General features: G+C 43.1%; 1 protein-coding gene across 1 annotated transcript; it reads right to left on the bottom strand.

The window, feature by feature from the left end:
* Positions 1 to 1,481: 1,481 nt before the first annotated feature.
* On the bottom strand, positions 1,482 to 5,466 carry LOC129731603 (venom dipeptidyl peptidase 4). The gene is made up of 8 exons (XM_055691716.1): positions 5,224 to 5,466; positions 5,069 to 5,163; positions 4,876 to 5,006; positions 4,626 to 4,819; positions 4,128 to 4,519; positions 1,932 to 2,904; positions 1,666 to 1,877; positions 1,482 to 1,604 (listed from the first exon to the last, which is right to left on the bottom strand). Exons 1-8 carry the CDS (start codon positions 5,369 to 5,371, stop codon positions 1,515 to 1,517), a joined length of 2,235 nt encoding a protein of 744 aa, XP_055547691.1. The 5' UTR covers positions 5,372 to 5,466; the 3' UTR covers positions 1,482 to 1,514.
* Positions 5,467 to 19,542: the final 14,076 nt, after the last annotated feature.

Here is a 19,542-nt window from a genome sequence, read left to right as displayed (position 1 = left end):
AATTTACTTTGAAAATTTACACGGAAATTTTGATCAATGTTGTTCTTGCTTGGACGTCTGCCTGTGCCTATACCTAATGTCGCAAGCAGTGCTGTGTATAGCGCGTCTGATATATATTACTCGCAGTGTTGGGTCTAATAAACGGTACGAGAAAAAATTATTGCCGTTAGTCGAGAAATTCGGATTCCAACTCCAACGAAAATATTTAAGTAATTCAACCTACTGGTTTAAATGGTTTCAACAGTCGCGGGGTGAAAATTTGTTAAGCAATGTTTGAATGGTTGAGAGATTCTCAGTTGAATTTTTTCTCTTTATGTTGATTGTGAATGGTTACTGAATTTCCGCTTAAAAAATCTCTTGAACGCGGTCCTGTCTTAACTTGATTTTGATAGATTCAAGATCACCTTTTTGTCTGGTCATTGAAGCAAATAAAAATATATGTTGTTTGCATGTGCAAACTATCGGAGCGAACTGTTTCAACGATGCACTGTGAAATCAATGTAGGATGGAATGGCGAAAAACGAATGCGAAAGTGTGGGCTAGGATTTGCAGCAGAGTTTTGTTCGAAGTTGCATATCTGTTCTGTGGTTTTAAGTCATGTTTGACCAAGCGTGAAATATTTGTCACTTTTTGTCAGATAAAAATTTGGACAAACATAATTGTTTGTCACTCTCCAATTTTTACATATGGCAAACAACAATTATGATGTCAAATAAATTTGACCATAATGTCAGAAGGTCAAATATTTGACCACAGACTAGCAGACATAACACGTCGAACAAATTTTCAATAAAATCATCGTTCGGATGATTCCAGTACTTTGCGTTGGTAACATTAGCACCATCTGCTGTCTTGCCTCTTCTTGTCTGCTGTGCTTTGACCATTTTTCAAAGAGTGTAGGTAATACAGGCTTAAGCCTGTAGTACACTCTTTGTCTAATGGTCAAATATTTGACCTTCTGACATAATGGTCAAATTTATTTGACATTATGGTTGTTGTTTGCCCATGTTCGCCCCATGTTAAAATTGGAGAGTGACGAACAATTATCTTTGACTAAATTTTCATCTGTCAAAAAGTGCCAAATATTTGACGCTTGGTCAAAGAGTGTAATACAGGCTTTAAAGGCTGTATTACACTCTTTGACCAAGCGTCAAATATTTGGCACTTTTTGACAGATACAAATTTGGTCAAAGATAATTGTTTGATGTCAAAAGGTCAAATATTTGACCATTGATCAGAGTGTAGCTCAGATCAGAGAGTAGCATTCCGAGCGCTATTTATCAGGTGGAAGCTGAGATTTTTATGCTCATAATCGTCAGGTGAAAAGAAATCTAACCTCAAAATTTTATGGGAAAAGGCCACCATCGAGTTACCTTGAATAGAAAACGGGTTCATCTTGGGTAGTAAGTTTGTGATTGGACAAAATGTTCGAACGCGAGTTTTTATATAAATATTACCATCTAAAAGAAAGGACATTAGCGTACTGTGAACTATTATTCATTTATTTTCCATTTTCATTCGAAACATTCGTCCCAAAAATAATCCATCGTGTGGTAGAGGTGTTTCTGTACTCCAGAAAGCCCATGGGCTTCATCAGGATAGCTCTGAAATGGAAAAATAAATAAAATTTGATATTGACGCTCTCAACGCGCAGTTGGGATTTACCATTTGTTCAAACAGAATGTTCTCTTCTACTAGCGCCTTCACGAAAACCATAGAATTTTGATAATGCACGTTATCGTCAGCGTTTCCGTGAATCAAAAGAAATAAATGATTTTTCATCCCATCGACATACTGACTCACGTCTCCTTTATCGTATCCAATTTTGTTGTCGTCTTCAGTTGGTAAACCCATGTATCTCTCCGTGTATATAGAATCTAAATGATAAGAAAATTTGTAAATGATAGTTATGATTTTAAACAACATCTCACCGTAAAACATCCATGACGTCACTGGAGCAACTGATATTCCGCATTTGAAAACTTGATCAGTATCCTGCTCGAGAGTCATTGACGTTACGTAACCACCATAGCTCCATCCCCAAATACCAGTTCTACTTCTATCAATAAACTCATATTGATCCTGAAGGTAACGGGTGACCGCGATTTGATCAACTATCTCGAATGTTCCCAAGTTATCGTTAATAGTAAACAAATACTTATAACCTTGATTTCCTGTGCCACGTCCATCAATCTGACAGTAAATAATTTTTTTGGTAGTTGTCAAATAATCTCCAAATCCGATTCCGAAACTATCTGTTACCCGGACAGAATTGGGCCCTCCGTATACTTGTACAATCATGGGATATGTTTCCTTATTATTTTGAAGATTTTCAAAATCGATTTCTGGTGGCAAATACAGTCGCACGGAGGCCTGAAATTCGCCATCTCCCACTGGAACCCTAAGATAGCGGACTTGTGTCTTTTTATAGCCGTCGAGTTTATCACGAAGCTCTTCGTTCAACTGCCAGTCGATTACAGGCTGTAAGTCATTAGTACGAAATACCTGAGAATAAGACACGGTAGGACCAGAGCACGTTGCTGCAAAATACGTGAAGTCTGTGCTGAAGGAAACACTGGCATAGTTACACGGGGTGTTATTTTCTAGTTTATCTTTGAGCAAGGAACACGTCAAACAATCGTTATCCCGATAAACATGACGATGATGCGGTGCATCAGCAGAAACTGCTGTATAATAAATCACATTAGTTGATTCATCGTAACCATTAATTCCGGTTACGGTGAATAGTTCGGGAGACTTGAAAACAACTGGAGCAGACTCTACCAGCTCCCATATTCTCCTCCAGCCATTGTTATTGCCAAGGAAAAAGCAGCGATCGCCGGTAATGGTGCAACGCGGTTCGTACAAGTCGTACCATCCATTGGGTTCATTTATCCTGGCAAACTACTCGTATATAAGAGAGTTATTATATAGCAGGGTGGGGAATCGTTATATGTAAAAAATGAAACTTGATAGCACAAAGCCAGAACCAAGTTTTTCGGTTCTATTTGGGCCCTAAACAATCCTAAATTCATCGGATGTCGATTGGTTTTGTCTCCGCTTGGCGCATTGCATTTCTAATTTGCATGGAAATTTGTATGGGTAAACCCACTTTTTTGCATTTTGCTCTCTAGAGAGCTCAGAAAGGCTTAAACCATACATTTCACAACTTCAAAATGTAGATTTTTCAATGCTTAACAACTTTGCGAAAGGCACTAAAAAGCTAGGGTGTTCCTAAAAAATGATATAGCCGTTCAAAGTTGAGTATGTCGAATCGAATGCTGAAAATCATATTTTTTGCCAACACTGCAAATGCACCGGCGATAGGCAGATTTCCGTCAGAAGTAATCTCTGAAATACGTTGTAGATCCTATCTACGCTCAGAAAATTGACCTAATTTTGTTTGCTTAATCCAGCTGAGTGTATGAACTCTTTACGACATGTTACTTCTGATGAGATTCCTTCTGATGAACCGCACTGTAAAAAATCGACACGTTACAGCCAAGTGGATTCCACTTACTTCTGTGCTAATAGATGAAACATTTCATATCCACGTGGAATACACTTTCTTTTCAGTTCACAGCACAAAATCAAGTGTCTTACACTTCGGTTTGCCACGTCATGCATACCAGAATCAATCAATTTACACACAGATTTCAACGCTTAAACACGTCAAGCGCCAAAACACGTTAAAATTCCGTGGATTCCAAAAAAAATCGATATGGGTCGACATAATAGAATTATTAGGTTCGTTTATTGACATCCATATGTAAAGAGCTGTAGGGATTAGCATGTGCGGACATTGGTAGTGTTGGCAGAAAACAAGATTTTCAGCATTTAATTTGATGTACTCAACTTTGAACGACTAAAGCATTTTCCAGGACATCCTAGCTTTTTAGAATCTTCGGCAAAGTTGTAAGGCATCTAAAATACTGGGAAATGCAAAAAAGTGGGTTTCCTCATACAAATTTGAAATGCAATGCGCCAAGCGGAGACAAAACCAAACGACCTCTGGTAAGTGTAAGATTGTTTGGGGCCCCAAATGGAACCAAAAAACCTGGTTCTGGAAAATCGATCACTTTTCCCACCCTATTATATAGTCAATTATTATACAATTAAGTACCCACCTCAGTACAAAGTAAAGACTGTACATCACAACGTTGGAACGTTGCTACGTTTTGTCGACGATTTGTCCAAATGACTCCTAGGTCTTGTCCGATCCAGTTGACAGTACCCAATATGTGATCGCTAGATACAATTTCATTGGGAGCATCAATTCCTAACCAGACTCGTGAAGACGATGTCAAATCCATCACTCTCAGATGAACCTTCGGGTTTGTATTGTTCACTTTTGGGTATCTAATCGTATATTCTTGAGGATACTGATTTTCCGGATCATCTGGATCTCCATAAACGTGATAGGAAAATTCTTTTACATCTATATCATCGAAGCTGGCCATAGCGATATGAGTTCCATCGTTTGAGAACCATAGAGTGGCATCCGTTCCGAAGACCTCCTCTGAACAGTTTTGTTAAAAATAGAGATTGCATTGTGAAGTATACCGTAATAACTTATGACCAAAAACTTCGATAAGGATATCCTTGTAAAGTATGACGTAATTTACCTTCATAAACCCAATCTGGAACACCGTTGTAAATAACTCCAGGAACACCATCAGAGGTAAGAGGAATTTCGTCATCGTTTATCAGATTTGGACGTAAGTAGACATTATTATCTTTCACATAGACCAAAGCTTGACCGTTTGGTGATACGGTACAAATAGAGACCTCATCACCATTTGAAATGTTGTAAGAAACACTGAGGAATATTTTGTGGGTTATGCGAAAATTCTAATAAAACAAAACTTAACTTACCCGGCGGTAATATCTAGCAAAGCATACTTTGATAGTGTCGAATGGCGGAAAACGGTTCTCACAGCATACCGAATTAGTACTTTACTATGATCTGGTTTGATGAACTGAACTGATGCACCGGGCCAATCGGACTGGAAGATTTGTGGTATGAATGAATACTGTTACATGTAAGTCACACACTTTAATGAGTTACCAATTCTTCGGTTTTCAATAGCACAGTTTCGGTTTGATCTTCCACGTTGTACTTGACATAGTTATTTTTATCGTTGCGGTATAATAATTCATTGCCTTCAAAGAGAAATATACTAGTGATTATTGGTACAAACTCAAATTAATAATAATTAATACCTGATAGCCAGCTGGCGCTAAACCCTTTCTGGGTAAAACTGTTCGGGATTATTTCGTCTAGAGAAAAAACCTTCAATTCCTCTTGTTTGGACACTATTGGAGTTGCTTTGACCACCGCAATAAAAAGCAATAAACAATATACTTTCATTTTCTAACGTAAAACTGGTTCAATAACACTTGTTGCTAGGCTTAGTTTGGCAGTGAGTACACTCCTTATTATCCAGCTTCACGACATATTCCGGACTGTGAAGAGTTAACGTTCAATACTTGAATTGATCCACACGTTGTGTTATCTGATAACTGACCAATACTGAGGCTATGTATTGTTTTAAGGTTGTCATGTCAGTGCAGTAATAGAGATAATGGCAATCAATTGTAAAAACCAGACATGCTTTTTTTTCGTAGTTATTTAGAAGAGTTATTAGATTAGTAACAGTACATGTCGATTTGAACAACTATCGGCAGAAATGAACCACCAGAATCCGACCTTGAGCTATTCAATTTTTTTGATTGGTCACAACTGTGTTTAAATTTATTTCATTGATTTAAAATACATACATACAATATAACCTACTCTAGTTCTATTGTAAACTTTAACGATCCTATGTTGATTATACCATCACAATTGTTAATGAAGTTTACACAATTAACTTTTAATTTCCCACGTATACAACAAAAACGTTCGTAAATTGACTCAAGGGGTAATATCTACCAAATGCTCAAAAAAACAAGGCTTTTTCATGAATTTTTCTAAAGGACATTTGAGATGTAAGATATATAAATAATATATCGTTGGATTAAGCAACTCTTGGAGAATAGAAAAAAAATTTATTGCTGCTTCTTTCACAAAATGGCAACTGTGAAGCAATTGCCGTAAACCACTTTTTTAAAAGTTGTTCTGCGGCGAGCAGTAGAAGTCGTGCCCAACTCCACCTATAACCAAAACAATTTTTTTTTCATTTTCTACACACTTATTGTCGCTAGTGAAGTACACATGATTATATTTTTAGATTTTTTCTTCGCAAAATGGCAACGGTCAAAAAGTTCTGTTTCGACAAAAAAAATCGACTTTAATTGTTTATTACTTTTGTTGTTGTTAATCAATCGCCAAAATCGTGTGTACTTCACTAGATAATCTAATAAAGAAGCTACAGTTAAAATTTCAAGTCAATCGGATGTAAACTTCTTCAGTTTACTGCTCGCCGATTTCGAAAACATGGTTTTGAGAAAAACGCGCCTGAAGTTTCAAAATGCTATAAATCTTAAGAATCGCAATAATAAAGCTCCTAATAATTTTTTTACCTTTAATCAGCTATCCCTGTGCCGTAAAGTTGTCCTTCCTGGGCGTTATCTTCCTCTTATACTACCCTCTTTCGCGATATCAGACATGCGACGCTCAGTGACTTTGACGCGGTTGGCGTCCGATCCCACGCAAAACACAAACTTGTCACTCTAATTTAAGTACTTTTGAGGATAAATCACAGTTAAAAAATATCAAAAACTCAAACAAAGAACGTACTCCACGAGAACGGCTGATCGACTAAACAAATGAAAATTGTGAGTAAACACGTGTTTTAGAGACGCTGTAACGGTCGAAACTTGATGCAGCGACATCTATACTTCAAATTTGAAACACGATACCGATCATAGGTAACTTCTACTAGTTTACAAAACCTCGAAATTAAAAATAAAAACAAGCATTTATTTTTTTATTTTGGCCAATAAACGAAAAATGTTATTTTGGAGCATAAAAGTTGTTCGGTAAAAATTGATTTAAACGAATTTTGAGTTTAGATCAGTACTTGGGCGATATAGATTTTGATTCTAGGATAGTTTTAGCATGATTTAAACCAATAAAAAAAAATTACAAGAAAAAATTTTTTGGTAGATATTACCCCTTAACTGATTTGATTGACTCAAGCGATTGATTGCGAGCTTTACGCAACAATAACGAAAAAAGAAATACTATTTCAAAATACACTAAGGTAGCTTTTTACGTGGTTTATTTTACGCAGCTATTTCTACGCGGATCCCGGAATTTATGCGGTTTTTTTACGCGGATTCCGGAATTTCTTCACTCGGATATCGGAATTTACGCGTTTTCCCACGCGGATTCCGGAATTCACGCGGCTTTTACGCGGTTTCCTTTTACGTGGCACGTATTCCCCTCGTAAAAAGCGACTTTAGTGTAACATGACAAAATGTCATGCGAATTTTTGAACATAATTATTGCATATCAAAATCTATCATATGTAATGCCAAAACAATTTTCTGATGGAGCAGTGAATAGAACACCTGAAAAAATGTCCAATGGCAAGAGATGACGCTTTTTCAGTGGTAGTAAAATCGAAATTTCTCCGAGTATTTTGCTCATTGACCGAGAATACAGTTATCAAATGTCTTCTATACATTTTATTCTATCTTTCTGGTACTTAGGGGTAAACAGGGTAAGACCGCCTTGCGGGGTAAGACCGCCCACCGTAGTTTTACTACCAAGTTATAAAATAATTGAAAAATTTCTTTAACGTGTCTATTACAGTATAATTACATAACATTTTGCACGTTTTTCTGTTTTGATAGTGCGCGAACGGTCGCAGAAATAAATAAAAACAACCTTTCAGCTGGCAACCAGTCAATGCGCTATTGTTTTGCGGCAACGGGACTTAAGGTTTTTCAGTCTAAAAATCAATTGTTTTGTTCGTGAAAATACGTTTAATCGCTTGCCAGAATCTATCTTCTTTCGGAAATATCGAAGGCCGTGAGTAATCTTGTAATTTTGACTACTTTTTCGGTCAAATATGAAAATGTTCCACTGGGGGTAAAGTCGCCCACTATACAAGGGGTGAAACCGCCACGTATACAACTGCTTGTTGTTTTACTTCAAGACCCAAATGCCTCGACACTACAAAGGGAATATTTACAGGATCAGTAAAGCAACTTCAAGCCACATAAGACATCGATGTTAATCGACCATTTTCGATTTGGTTTAAGCTTTTCTAGTAATATATTTTAACAAGACTTATTTTTGAAAAAAGTAAACATGTGTGAAAATGGTGTTAATGAACCAAAATAATTTTAGAGCCAGGACGGTGTGTTTGATAGGTATGACGTCTCCGGCAGAATTGAAAATAGTAGTTTTTTACTTTCGAAAAAAGTACACACTCTAAAAAAAATTTAAAGAAAAAATATAGAAATAGAATTAAAAATATTTTTTTTTCAATTTTTTTGGAAAAAAACATGTTTTTGCCTGTAAAATCTACAAAAGGTAAGCTAAAATTTTATGGTTGTTGGATCATGGAGTAATAGAAATATTAATAGCTCAATTTTTGTGAAGAATTTTTTTTTTGACGGTTTATTTGGTGTATAGAGTCGTTGGTAATTTTGTTCTTCAAAAAAACATAGAAAATTGAAAATATAAATAAAAGAAATAATAATTATTAGTATTTTTCTATACATAATAAGTCTTCAAAAGAATCATACAGATAGGTTTAATGAGTTTTAATTTTTAGCTTAAAGATAGGTATATTATGAATTCAATATCTTGAAAAACCCCAATTCTGAAAAATCTATTTATTTTGAAAACCAAAAAAGTTACCTAAACATTGATTTGAACTTGAATAATCAGAAAACAAAATAAGTTCAAACTTAGAAAAAAATTTATTTTTCAGATTTTTCACAGTGTATATTTTATTTAAAAAGAAAAAAAATACCATCTACAACTTTGTCAGAGACAGTATACTGATAGAATCAACCGTTTCGGCCCTAAAAATATTGTTTATCCTAAAAAAATGGTGGGCGATCTTACCCCGCTGGTGGGCGGGCTTACCCCGCATGAAAAAGATCTGCACATTTTCAATGAATTTTAAAAATTTAAAAAAAATCTGGAAAATAAACAAAAATATTTCAGTTCTTATTTTTTAAATGCGGGTATTGAATAGAAGAACCTCTTAGCGAAGAAAAAATGAAATTGCAGCCGCAACTTTTTTTTCTATAAACAGAATTGCTTAAGGGGGCGGTCTTACCCCGCTTACCCCTACTTTCACTAAACGCAATCTATTTTTATCAAAACACATGTTTTTCCTATCTAACTCCATTGAGTCTAACTACCATTCGTCCATGAGCCCGTTGTGTTGATTTTGATAACAGAGCAAAATTAGGGCGAGAGCCGTGTGGTTGAAAGCGGATGCGCACAATACTTATTAAGGTGGTTCAAGGTTGCGAAAAGCAAGTTATCTCTTAGAAATCATCATACAAATTTAAAATGCAATACGATAAGCGGACTCACCAGTAATTGACTTCCAATAAGTTTAGAATTCTTGAGGGCTCAAATGGAAGCAATAAAATTTTGTTCTGGATCTTTGCTATCAAGTTTTAACATTTCCATCTGACGATGAACCGCTTTAATACTCTTAGCCAAGCAACGACATCTAGTTCTGGTGTGAATGAAAAAATCGATAGTTTCAGCAATTTTTCAATAGATGGCAATACACAAACAGTTGCGCTGCATTGATTAGCAATATTTTTTCAATGGGCTTCAAATGGTGGGTTGTAACCTTAAAGAAGCGTCAAAGTTGGCTACGGCCTTCACAAGTCCCTATCTCACGCCTTCACGAGTCATGATCATAATTGACTGCCAGCTGAAACATGGAATTGACTGGATAGCGTTGCCTGGTCAATATTGTCATCCCATAATAACTAAGTGAGAAGATGCGGCGCGATCATTGGCAGGTTAACCATCCCTCGGCAGTAAAAGAAATGCTTCGCCAACCCGAGCGTCTGTTCACCAACAAAAACGGATCTCTATGTTAGAAGTGGCTGATCAACGTCCTGGTGTCAGCGTGGGACTCTAAACAGAGCTGACACGATGGTCCCTTGGCGAGAAAGGGGATTGGGAAATAACGAACTGCAGATCTTTATACTTTCACGGCTGCGACAGGATCATACATAACGCACTTCGAAATCGTAGCGCTACAGGAACTTTACTGATTGGGAAAGAAGAAATGGAAAAGTGAACATCGAAAGGCTACTTTTTACCAGAGATGTGGCACCATTAACAAACTTACGACCGATTTCATAGTGCTGGGTAGGATGCGCCAACGCGTGATCAAGTGGCGGTCGATCAGTGCGAGCATGTGTAAGTTGAGAATTACAGGCCGGTTTGGTCAGAGTTAAAATACCATCAACGTGTGTTGCTCACACAAAGGGAGACCCGAAGACGAGAAAGAAGCGTTCTATGCGCAGATGGGACAGGTGTATGATAGTTGTCCACAACGGAACGTTGAAGACTTCATCGCATAAAACGAAAACGGCCAACCATATGTGAGTTTTGAACTCAAATGAGTGAGTTGACAACCTGGAAAGAGTGTCAAACATAGCGCCGTCCCTCACAAGTGCCAATCTCACACCTCTTTTGAACAAAAAAGCATCAACAAGTGGAACGAGATCGCGAAGCGATGGAACACCTGTACTGCTTAGGTGACTTCCGTAAGTTCTACGAGAAACTGAACAGCTCGCGCATAGGCTCTGTGTAAACAGCACTACGACGTGTATCTTAATGGTGATGGAGCTTCCAGGAGACCGAGGAAGAAATTGGCAGGTTGAAATACAACAAAGCCACTGGTAGTGACCAATTGCCTAGCGAGCTTCTGAAACACGGTGGTGAAGCACTGGCTAGAGCACTGCACTGGGTGACTGTCAGGATCTGGGGGTATGAGACGTTACCGGAGAAATGAATGGAAGGAATCGTGTGTCCCATCTACAAAAAAAAGGTGACAAGCTGGATTATAGCAACTATCGTGCAATCACGCTTGCAATCACGCTGCTTATTAAGTACTCTCCCAGCTTCTATGCCGCCGCTTATCACCTATCGCAGAGGAATTCGTGGGCATGCTTGTCTTTTCTTCTCAGAAAACCTCTAGAGTGCAGGAGAACATCTTGCACTGCGAAAACAACTGCTCTCACACTAAAGAGCAAATCAATGCTTATGCTAGAAGAGAGCGACAAACGATTTTTATCTGCTGAGCTTCCTGAAAGCACTGCGGTGAAAACTGAAATCTCTCTCTTGCGAGACAATGAGCTATGGTGTACTTTCTCACACGTGTGGACATTACGCACAATAATTACACTGCAGAGCTATCTGCGGTGCGTTTCACAGTTGGTTTCTTGAGCATGGCAGAAGAGGGAAAGAGATTGGGAGAAAAAAAATAGACTGCGTTGCTCGTGCCGGTCGAATTTACTCTGGTGGAATTCGTTTTCGCAGTATAGCTACACGAGGACTACACTTTTACCCGGTAGGTTTTTTTTCACCTTCCGGACTACTCGCCAGTGGACACTGTTGTGTACTTCTGCGTTTTCTCTGTAGAGTGATTCACCCCTCTTGTTTCTATCAGATGTGGGGTGAGCTGGAAGTGTGTTTGTCTCTCTGTAAGCTGGTTGAGACACTTTGGAGTGGAGAAAGAAGCAGTGTGGTGAAAGCATTTGCACACGCAGGCACATACTGGAAGGGAAGTGCGCGGTGAATTTTTTCTCCTCTCCTTTCACATACTGAGGAGAATGACAGTTATGTTCGTGGGGCAATACTAGGCGGGATTCATGGGGGCCCGCGCCTCCACGAACCAGATCTTTGCACTGCAGCTGGTACTTCAGAAATGTCGCGAATACAACGTAAGCACGCACCATCTATCCATCGACTTCAGAGCGGCATATGACACAATCGCACGAGATCAGCTATGGCAAATTATGCACGAACACGGGTACCTGGACAAAATTACGCGATTGGCCAGAGCGACGATGGATAGTGTAATTGAATTCTAATTGACGGTGACGAAATCGAGGTGGTAGATGAGTTTGTGTATTTGGGCTCACTAGTGACCAGGCATGGGGAAACCACAGCACTCCAAAGCGCATGTGGCCCATCTGCTAACAAACACACCACGCAGGGCATTTCGCATTACCCTTCGTCGCGAGCTCAAGACAAAACACTGGAGAGCCATTCGTAAACACGCCAACCGAGGATTTTTAACTTCGGCACATGAGGCAACCGAGGGCTTGCAATTTCGGGGAATACACAAGCATTATTCGCCACGAAGAGATTGACAATGGAATAATAATGGATAGTTGGATGTTAGCCATCGCATACAACCACCTACAATTTTTTTTTCATATGTACTTTTGAAAAAATGAAGCGTTTGAGAAAACACGTGTAGGCATGCGGGTTCCCGAGGGCTCACGAAGTTGAGAACACTCGGGCTTCTATTTGCCGAATCTTTCGAAGGGCTGTTTTATCTAGAACACTGCGGGTTTTTCGTTTTGTATATGCACTGAAGGGCAAACTAAATACCCTCCGTGGCATCGCTTGAACCACGCACGCGGGTGGTGTGGTGGGTTTAGACATGCCTGCTAGTGACCGCCGACAATGACACTAGCAGAGAGATTAAAAGACGCATTATGGCCGAACATCGCGCTTATTTTGGACTGCGGAAAACGCTTCGATCAAATAAAATTTACCGCTCCACAAAGTTGATCATCTACAGAATACTTATTAGATCGGTAGTCCTCTACGGCCACGAAACATGGACTCTGCTTGCTACTTGCGTGCCCTTAGGGTTTCCGAACGGAAGGTGCTGCGTACGATATACTATGGGGTGCAGATGAAAGATGTGACCTGGAGACGACGAATGAGCCGCGAGTTGTATCGGTTGCTGGCATCACTATAGTCCATGCGGCTAAAATCGGAACGCTACGGTTAGCTGAGCATGTCGTTAGGATATCGGATGTGAGCCCAGTCAAAATGTTTCTGGATAACGACCCAATAGGCACGCGGCGTCGTGGCACGGTGCATCGACCAAATGGAAGAAGATCTCCGTAGCCTACTTCTATTATTGGAAATACCGCTATTGAGAAGTGGCATGCTTATTATTATTGTTTATCAGTGCTTGTGTGTAATGTGATACTCTTTTTTTTACACGCTTACTGTTCTACTATACCGGTGCTCGTCCTCTTGCCAAATATCACCAATTATAATTCCCTGGAGAAGTTTCGTCGTGCGTCCTTCTGGCCAGTTTTATTTAAAAGAGGGACTTATGTTTTTGTTAAGAGGAAGTCACGCAGAGGTGTTGGATGTTGGAGGTGGGGAGTCTGAGAATGAACCCATACTTTAAAGTCCAGTTTTGACATCGAATGGTCTGGTTCTACTAAGATTCGAACCTACGACCATTTGCCTCACAAAGCGGACTCTGTAACCTCTCGGCTACGCAGCTCCTCCAAGGTACTCTTGGTTCTTGGTGTACGCAGGACTTGGAGGACGGCAGAGTTACAGCCCCTGACTTGCAGGAGGTTACAGAGCAGATCGGCCGGCTGAAAACTAATAAAGCAACGAGAGCTGATCAACTCCCCTGAGAGCTGTTGAAACAGGGTGACGAAGCACTGGCTAAGGCGCTTTACTGGGTTATTGTCAAGATTTGGAAAGAGAAGGTAGCACTGGAGAACTGGAGATTGCTGCAACTACCGTGCAATCACGCTGCTGAACGCCGCCGACTACCACCTTTTTGCGAGAGAGTTCATGGGCAATACTAGGAGGGATTCATGGGAGCCCGTGCCCGGTACAGCAGGCCCTGCAAAAACACCGTGAATACAACGTCCTCACATCGACTTTCAATTGGCGTACGATATGATCCCCCTTTGAGGTGTCAAATAGCTTCGTACATAACACAATATATTTTACTAAAGGTAGCAGTGGTCACAAGATCCTACAAGAAAAGCTTCGTATATCTCTGACCTATCTGTCCAATAGAGAAGGTCGGGTTTCGGGTTTTCAAACCCGAGCCCGACCCGTACCCGACGGGTTCGGGTTTGAAAATGTCGGGTTCAGGTCGGGTTTGGGTATTAAAACCCGAAACCCGATTATAAAATCTATGAAATCTCGGTTTCGGGTTTCACAATTTCGGGTTCGGGTTTCAATGAAATAAAATTTTCGGGTTCGGGTCGGGTTCAGATTTGAACGAATAAAAAAATTTCGGGTTCGGGTCGGGTTCGGGTTTTGACCGAAAAAAAAGCAGGAGGGTTATGTGCAAAGCCACGACCGCAAGGTTGAAGTAGAATACTTTTACAGGAAAGATAACCCGGCGTGTCAGTCATTTTTTTTAGTAAATAAACGTTAACTAATCAGATCAATCGAACTTTGCGGATTGACCATTTTCAATAATATAGTAAGTTGCTTGTCATGGTTGAGGCTTCCCAGCAAACAAATTGGTTCATATAAGTCGCGCTCGACCTGAAGCAGAGCCTCCTCCTGCTTCGGAGCACCATTGATGAAGCCAGAAAGGAGCACGAAGAACTCGTAGCTCGGGTGAAGGCGGCCGAGAAAGCGGCCAGGACCGGGAGGGCGACTGCATCTAAAGAGGTGCAGACAGACGCCCCCTCGTTCGCGTCGGTCTGCTCCACGGGGCAGGTCGCTAAGCGAACGAGGCAGTCCCCGGGGGAAACGGCCCCCGGGAACACCAAGAAACGATTGGTCGTGCTACTCCCACGGGAACACACGCCAACCGGTTCAAGGTCCACCGCGGAAAAGGCACAGGTGGAGGCTACGGGCAACCCTTGGACTACCGTAGAGGGTAGGAAGCGTCGGGAAGGTGCGACGCGACATGATGGCGGAGCGGCCAGAGGACCAAAAAAGGTCAAAAAGGCGCGGAGTAGGGGTGATGCCCTCATACTCAAGACGGATGGGTCGAAGTACTCAGAAGTCTTGAAGAAGATGAGGGGGGAAACCCAGCTCAAGGATCTGGGGGCGGATGTGCGGAGTATCCGCCGATCTCGCACTGGCGAGATGATACTTGAGCTCCGGAAGGACGCCAAGAACAAGGGGGCTACCTACAAAACGGTAGCTGAAAAGGTCCTAGGGAAGGAGGTGCAAGTGCGGGCACTCACCTCAGAAGTGACTCTCCAGCTTAAAAACCTGGACGAAATCACTGAGGGGTGCGACATTGCACAAGCCCTAAAAGCGAAGTGCGGGGTGGAGGTGGCTAAGGAGTCAATCCGCCTCCGCAAAGGTCCGGCGGGGACCCAGATAGCTACCTTCCGACTACCGTCGGCGGACGCTAACCTGGCCCTGAAAGAGGGCAAGTTGAAGGTCGGCTGGTCTGTATGTCCTCTGGGCATACTACAGCAACCAGACATTTGCTTCCGGTGCTTTGAGGGCGGACATAAGTCCTGGACCTGCAAGGGGCCCGATAGGAGCCAGCTGTGCAGGCGATGTGGAGGTGCAGGCCATAAAGCAAAGGACTGTGTGGAGTCTCCCAAGTGCATGGTATGTTCCGGGAAACGGGACGCCAAACACTTTATGGGAGGCCCCAGGTGCCCAGCCGGTAAGCCGGCTGCGAAACCACGGGCGTAAGGGTGACGCAACTGAACCTGAACCATTGCTTCGCGGCTCAGCAGCTGCTACACCAAGCAGCCACTGAGTCGTTGTCGGACATCGCCGTCATATCGGATCCCTACCGCATCCCTCCCGGAAACGGTAATTGGGTTGCGGATAAGTCCAGTTTGGCGGCCATATGTACGACGAGCAAGTTCCCGGTTCAGGAGGTTGTCTCAACCTCAGAAGAAGGGTACGTAGTTGCTAAGGTAAACGGAGTGTTCTACTGCAGTTGCTATGCTCCGCCACGTTGGTCTACCGAAAGGTTCACCCAGATGGTCGACCTCCTATCCATGGAGCTAACGGGCCTAACGCCGTTGGTGGTGGCGGGCGACTTCAACGCTTGGGCTGTTGAGTGGGGAAGTCGCTTCACGAACCAGAGGGGCCAGATCCTGTTGGGGGCTTTTGCAAAGCTCAACCTAGATCTGGCCAACGTTGGGAACAAAAGTACATTTAGCAGAAATGGTGCGGAGTCGATCATCGACGTGACGTTCTCCAGCCCAGGACTGATCAAGAACTGGAGGGTAGACGATGGCTACACTAATAGCGACCACCAGGCGGTCTGTTATAGTGTAGACAACAACGAGAGGCGGCAAGCGACGGGTAGAGCCAACACTCCGACCGTTCGCGGGTGGAAGACATCGCACTTTGATGCCGAGGTATTCGAAGAGGCAATGAGAAGGGAGCGCGAGGGGGGCAGTTGGCTCCGCCCGACTGCTGACCAACTAGTTGCTATGCTATCGCGGGCGTGCGACGCCACCATGCCTAGGACTCGCCAACCTAGTAATGGAAAGCCACCGGTTTACTGGTGGACGGACGCGATAGCCGACCTTCGCAGTGCGTGCCTCCGTGCAAGACGGAGGATGCAGCGTGCGCGAAACGAAGAAGAGAGGACAGAGCGCCGCGCAGCATTCAGTTCGGCAAGATCGATGCTAAAGAGTGCGATAAAGGCCAGCAAGAGGGCCTGCTTCGATAGGCTATGTGCGAGTGCCAATACAAATCCGTGGGGTGACGCCTACAGGATCGCGCCTGCAGAGCGATCACCAGCGATGCTGGAGCGTATCATCGAGGGACTCTTTCCACGCCACGAGCCAAGTCCTTGGCCTCCGGCAGTCGAGTCTCACGTCCGACGTTCCAGTATCTCAGACATAGACCAGAGATGGTCGGCCAACCTGCCGAGCATCCAATCCGTGAGCGACGACAGCCGTGTCGAGGCAGGGGAGGAGGCAAGGGTTACGAATGAGGAACTCATCGTGATCGCCAAATCCCTAAAGGTGAGCAAGGCACCGGGACCGGATGGTATCCCTAACCTGGCGATCAGGCTGGCGATAAAAACGGCCCCGGGCTGTTCAGGGCAGTCATGCAGAGGTGCCTGGATGACTGTCTCTTTCCGGACAGGTGGAAGCGGCAGAGACTGGTCTTATTGCCGAAGCTGGGAAACCGCCAGGGGACCCATCGGCATATAGGCCTATCTGCCTGCTGGACACCGCGGGCAAGGTGCTTGAGAGGATCATCCTCAACAGACTGGTGAGGTACACGGAGGGTGTACACGGTCTGGCAAGTAACCAGTTCGGCTTCCGGAAGGGCAGGTCCACGCTGGACGCAATCTCTTCCGTCATCAAGACGGCGGAGGTAGCAATCCAGCGCAAGAGAAGGGGAATACGCTACTGCGCAATCGTCACGCTCGACGTGAAGAATGCGTTCAATAGTGCCAGTTGGGACTCCATAGCGCTCGCGCTCAGGAGCATCCATGTACCGGTGTCGCTGTACAAGATTCTGGAAAATTATTTCCAGAATCGAGTACTTGTTTACGACACGGAGGAGGGTCAGAAGTGCGTCCCAATTACCGCAGGAGTTCCGCAAGGTTCTATCCTGGGCCCGGTGTTGTGGAATGTCATGTATGACGGAGTGTTGAAACTCAAGTTCCCTGTAGGGGTTGTGATCGTCGGCTTTGCAGACGACATAACGCTGGAGGTTTACGGCGAGTCTATCGAGGAGGTCGAGTTGACGGCCGCGCACTGTATACGCAAGGTCGAGGACTGGATGCGCTCCAGGAAACTGGAGCTCGCGCATCATAAGACGGAGGTCACGGTTGTGAACAACCGTAAATCGGAGCAACAGGCGGTGGTCAGAGTCGGAGACTGCACCATAACCTCGAAGCGATCCCTGAAGCTCTTGGGGGTAATGGTGGACGACAAGCTCACGTTCGGGAGTCACGTCGACTATGCCTGTAAGAGGGACTCATCGGCTATTGCAGTAATATCTCGTATGATGTCCAATAGCTCAGCGGTTTATGGCAGCAAGCGAAGACTTCTTGCCAGCGTGGTTTCGTCCATACTTAGGTATGGTGGGCCAGTGTGGTCCAGATCGCTAGGTACTAACAGTTACCGTGGTAAACTGGAAAGTACCTACAGGCTCATGTGCCTGAGAGTTGCGAGTGCTTATCGTACGGTGTCATACGATGCAATCTGTGTCTTGTCCGGCATGATGCCTATCAGCATCGCCATCAAGGAGGACAGAGAGTGTTTCGACCAACGTGACACAAGGGGCATACGAGGTACCAGAAGGTCATTCTCGATGCTCCGCTGGCAGCGGGAATGGTCCAACTCCACAAAGGGCAGATGGACGCACCGACTCATACCGGAGATATCCGGCTGGGTCGGGAGACGACATGGTGAAGTGAACTTCCACCTGACACGAATCCTGTCAGGCCATGGTTGTTTCAGGCAATATCTGCACAGGTTCGGACACGCGGTGTCCCCCATGTGTCCCGAGTGCGTGGAGGAGGAGGAGACTGCTGAGCATGTCTTCTTCGTATGCCCCCGTTTCGCAAGAGCGAGGAGCAACATGATGGCTGTGAGCGGGCCTGGCACTACTCCGGACAATCTAGTCCGGAGGATGTGCGACGACCCGGACATCTGGAACGCGGTCTGTGCGGCCGCCTCTCAGATTGTTTTGGAGCTGCAACGTGTGTGGCGGGTCAACCACCAACACGCCAGTGGTAGCTAATTACCAGTCTCCAGGTAGTTAGCTAGGAGGTTATAAGAGTAAAGAGGGTGCATCACGCACAAAAGTCACTCCCCGACGTAATACTTAACCGTCGTTCCGGGAAGACCAGGGCTGGAGACTGGAGGGGTTTTAGTGGGTCGGGACAGGGATCAGTAGGTGTCTGGGCGAGTGCAACTACCCCAGCATCTCTCCCCTAGTCTCATCCCCACACCCTGAGTTCTCTTCTCAGGTGTCTGTTTGCAGATTTCCCCGCCACCTTTAAAAAAAAAAAAATAAAAAAAAAAAAAATATGACACGTTGAATGGCTTCATATATTACATTATATTGCGTTTTATAGGATTAAAATTTTATACGATACAAACAAATTTAATGTTGCATCTTTTGTAATTTCAAACTTGACATGTCCATTTGAACGACTTAGAATTAACATCCTTATACAATTTTTGGTTTGTTGGGTTGACAATTTTAAAATTTTGAAAAGGAATTTTTTCGGATGTCGTGCTCATGACTGAATGAAAAGATAATTCAGTACGTTTTGAGACACGGAGATGAAGTAAAATTTATACTTTTGCAAATTTAAAAATGTGAAATAACTTATTAGAAAATAATAACTCTTCAATCAGGTTTTTATTTCATCCTGAAAAGGACAATTTGTTGTTCATTTCAGTATCGGATAAGATGCTGATCACATCTTTGCGTTATCACTGGCAGGGTGAATAAAGTATTCCTTGTGATAAAGTAAACAATGAAATGCTGATATAACACTCAAAACTAGACTGCTCACGTGGCCGCTTTCCGCCATCGTTGGTATCCACTGCACTGCTAGTGCTGCTGTTAAGGGAGGACGACTACTGTTGTTGCTGTCTAGAACTATTATGAGCGGCTACGGCTGAAACAGG

Source organism: Wyeomyia smithii, chromosome 3, assembly GCF_029784165.1.
Source record: "Wyeomyia smithii strain HCP4-BCI-WySm-NY-G18 chromosome 3, ASM2978416v1, whole genome shotgun sequence".
Classification (NCBI taxonomy): domain Eukaryota; kingdom Metazoa; phylum Arthropoda; class Insecta; order Diptera; family Culicidae; genus Wyeomyia; species Wyeomyia smithii.
This window is presented reverse-complemented; position numbering and strand designations above follow the sequence as displayed.

Excerpts from the sequence above, each read along its gene's own strand:
- LOC129731603 (XM_055691716.1), bottom strand. The coding sequence starts at position 5,371 with ATGAAAGTATATTGTTTATTGCTTTTTATTGCGGTGGTCAAAGCAACT. Across the intron at positions 5,007-5,068 it reads TATTGAAAACCGAAGAATTG|TCCGATTGGCCCGGTGCATC; the intron begins GTAACTCATTAA and ends CAAATCTTCCAG. Across the intron at positions 4,820-4,875 it reads TTGCTAGATATTACCGCCGG|TGTTTCTTACAACATTTCAA; the intron begins GTAAGTTAAGTT and ends AATATTCCTCAG.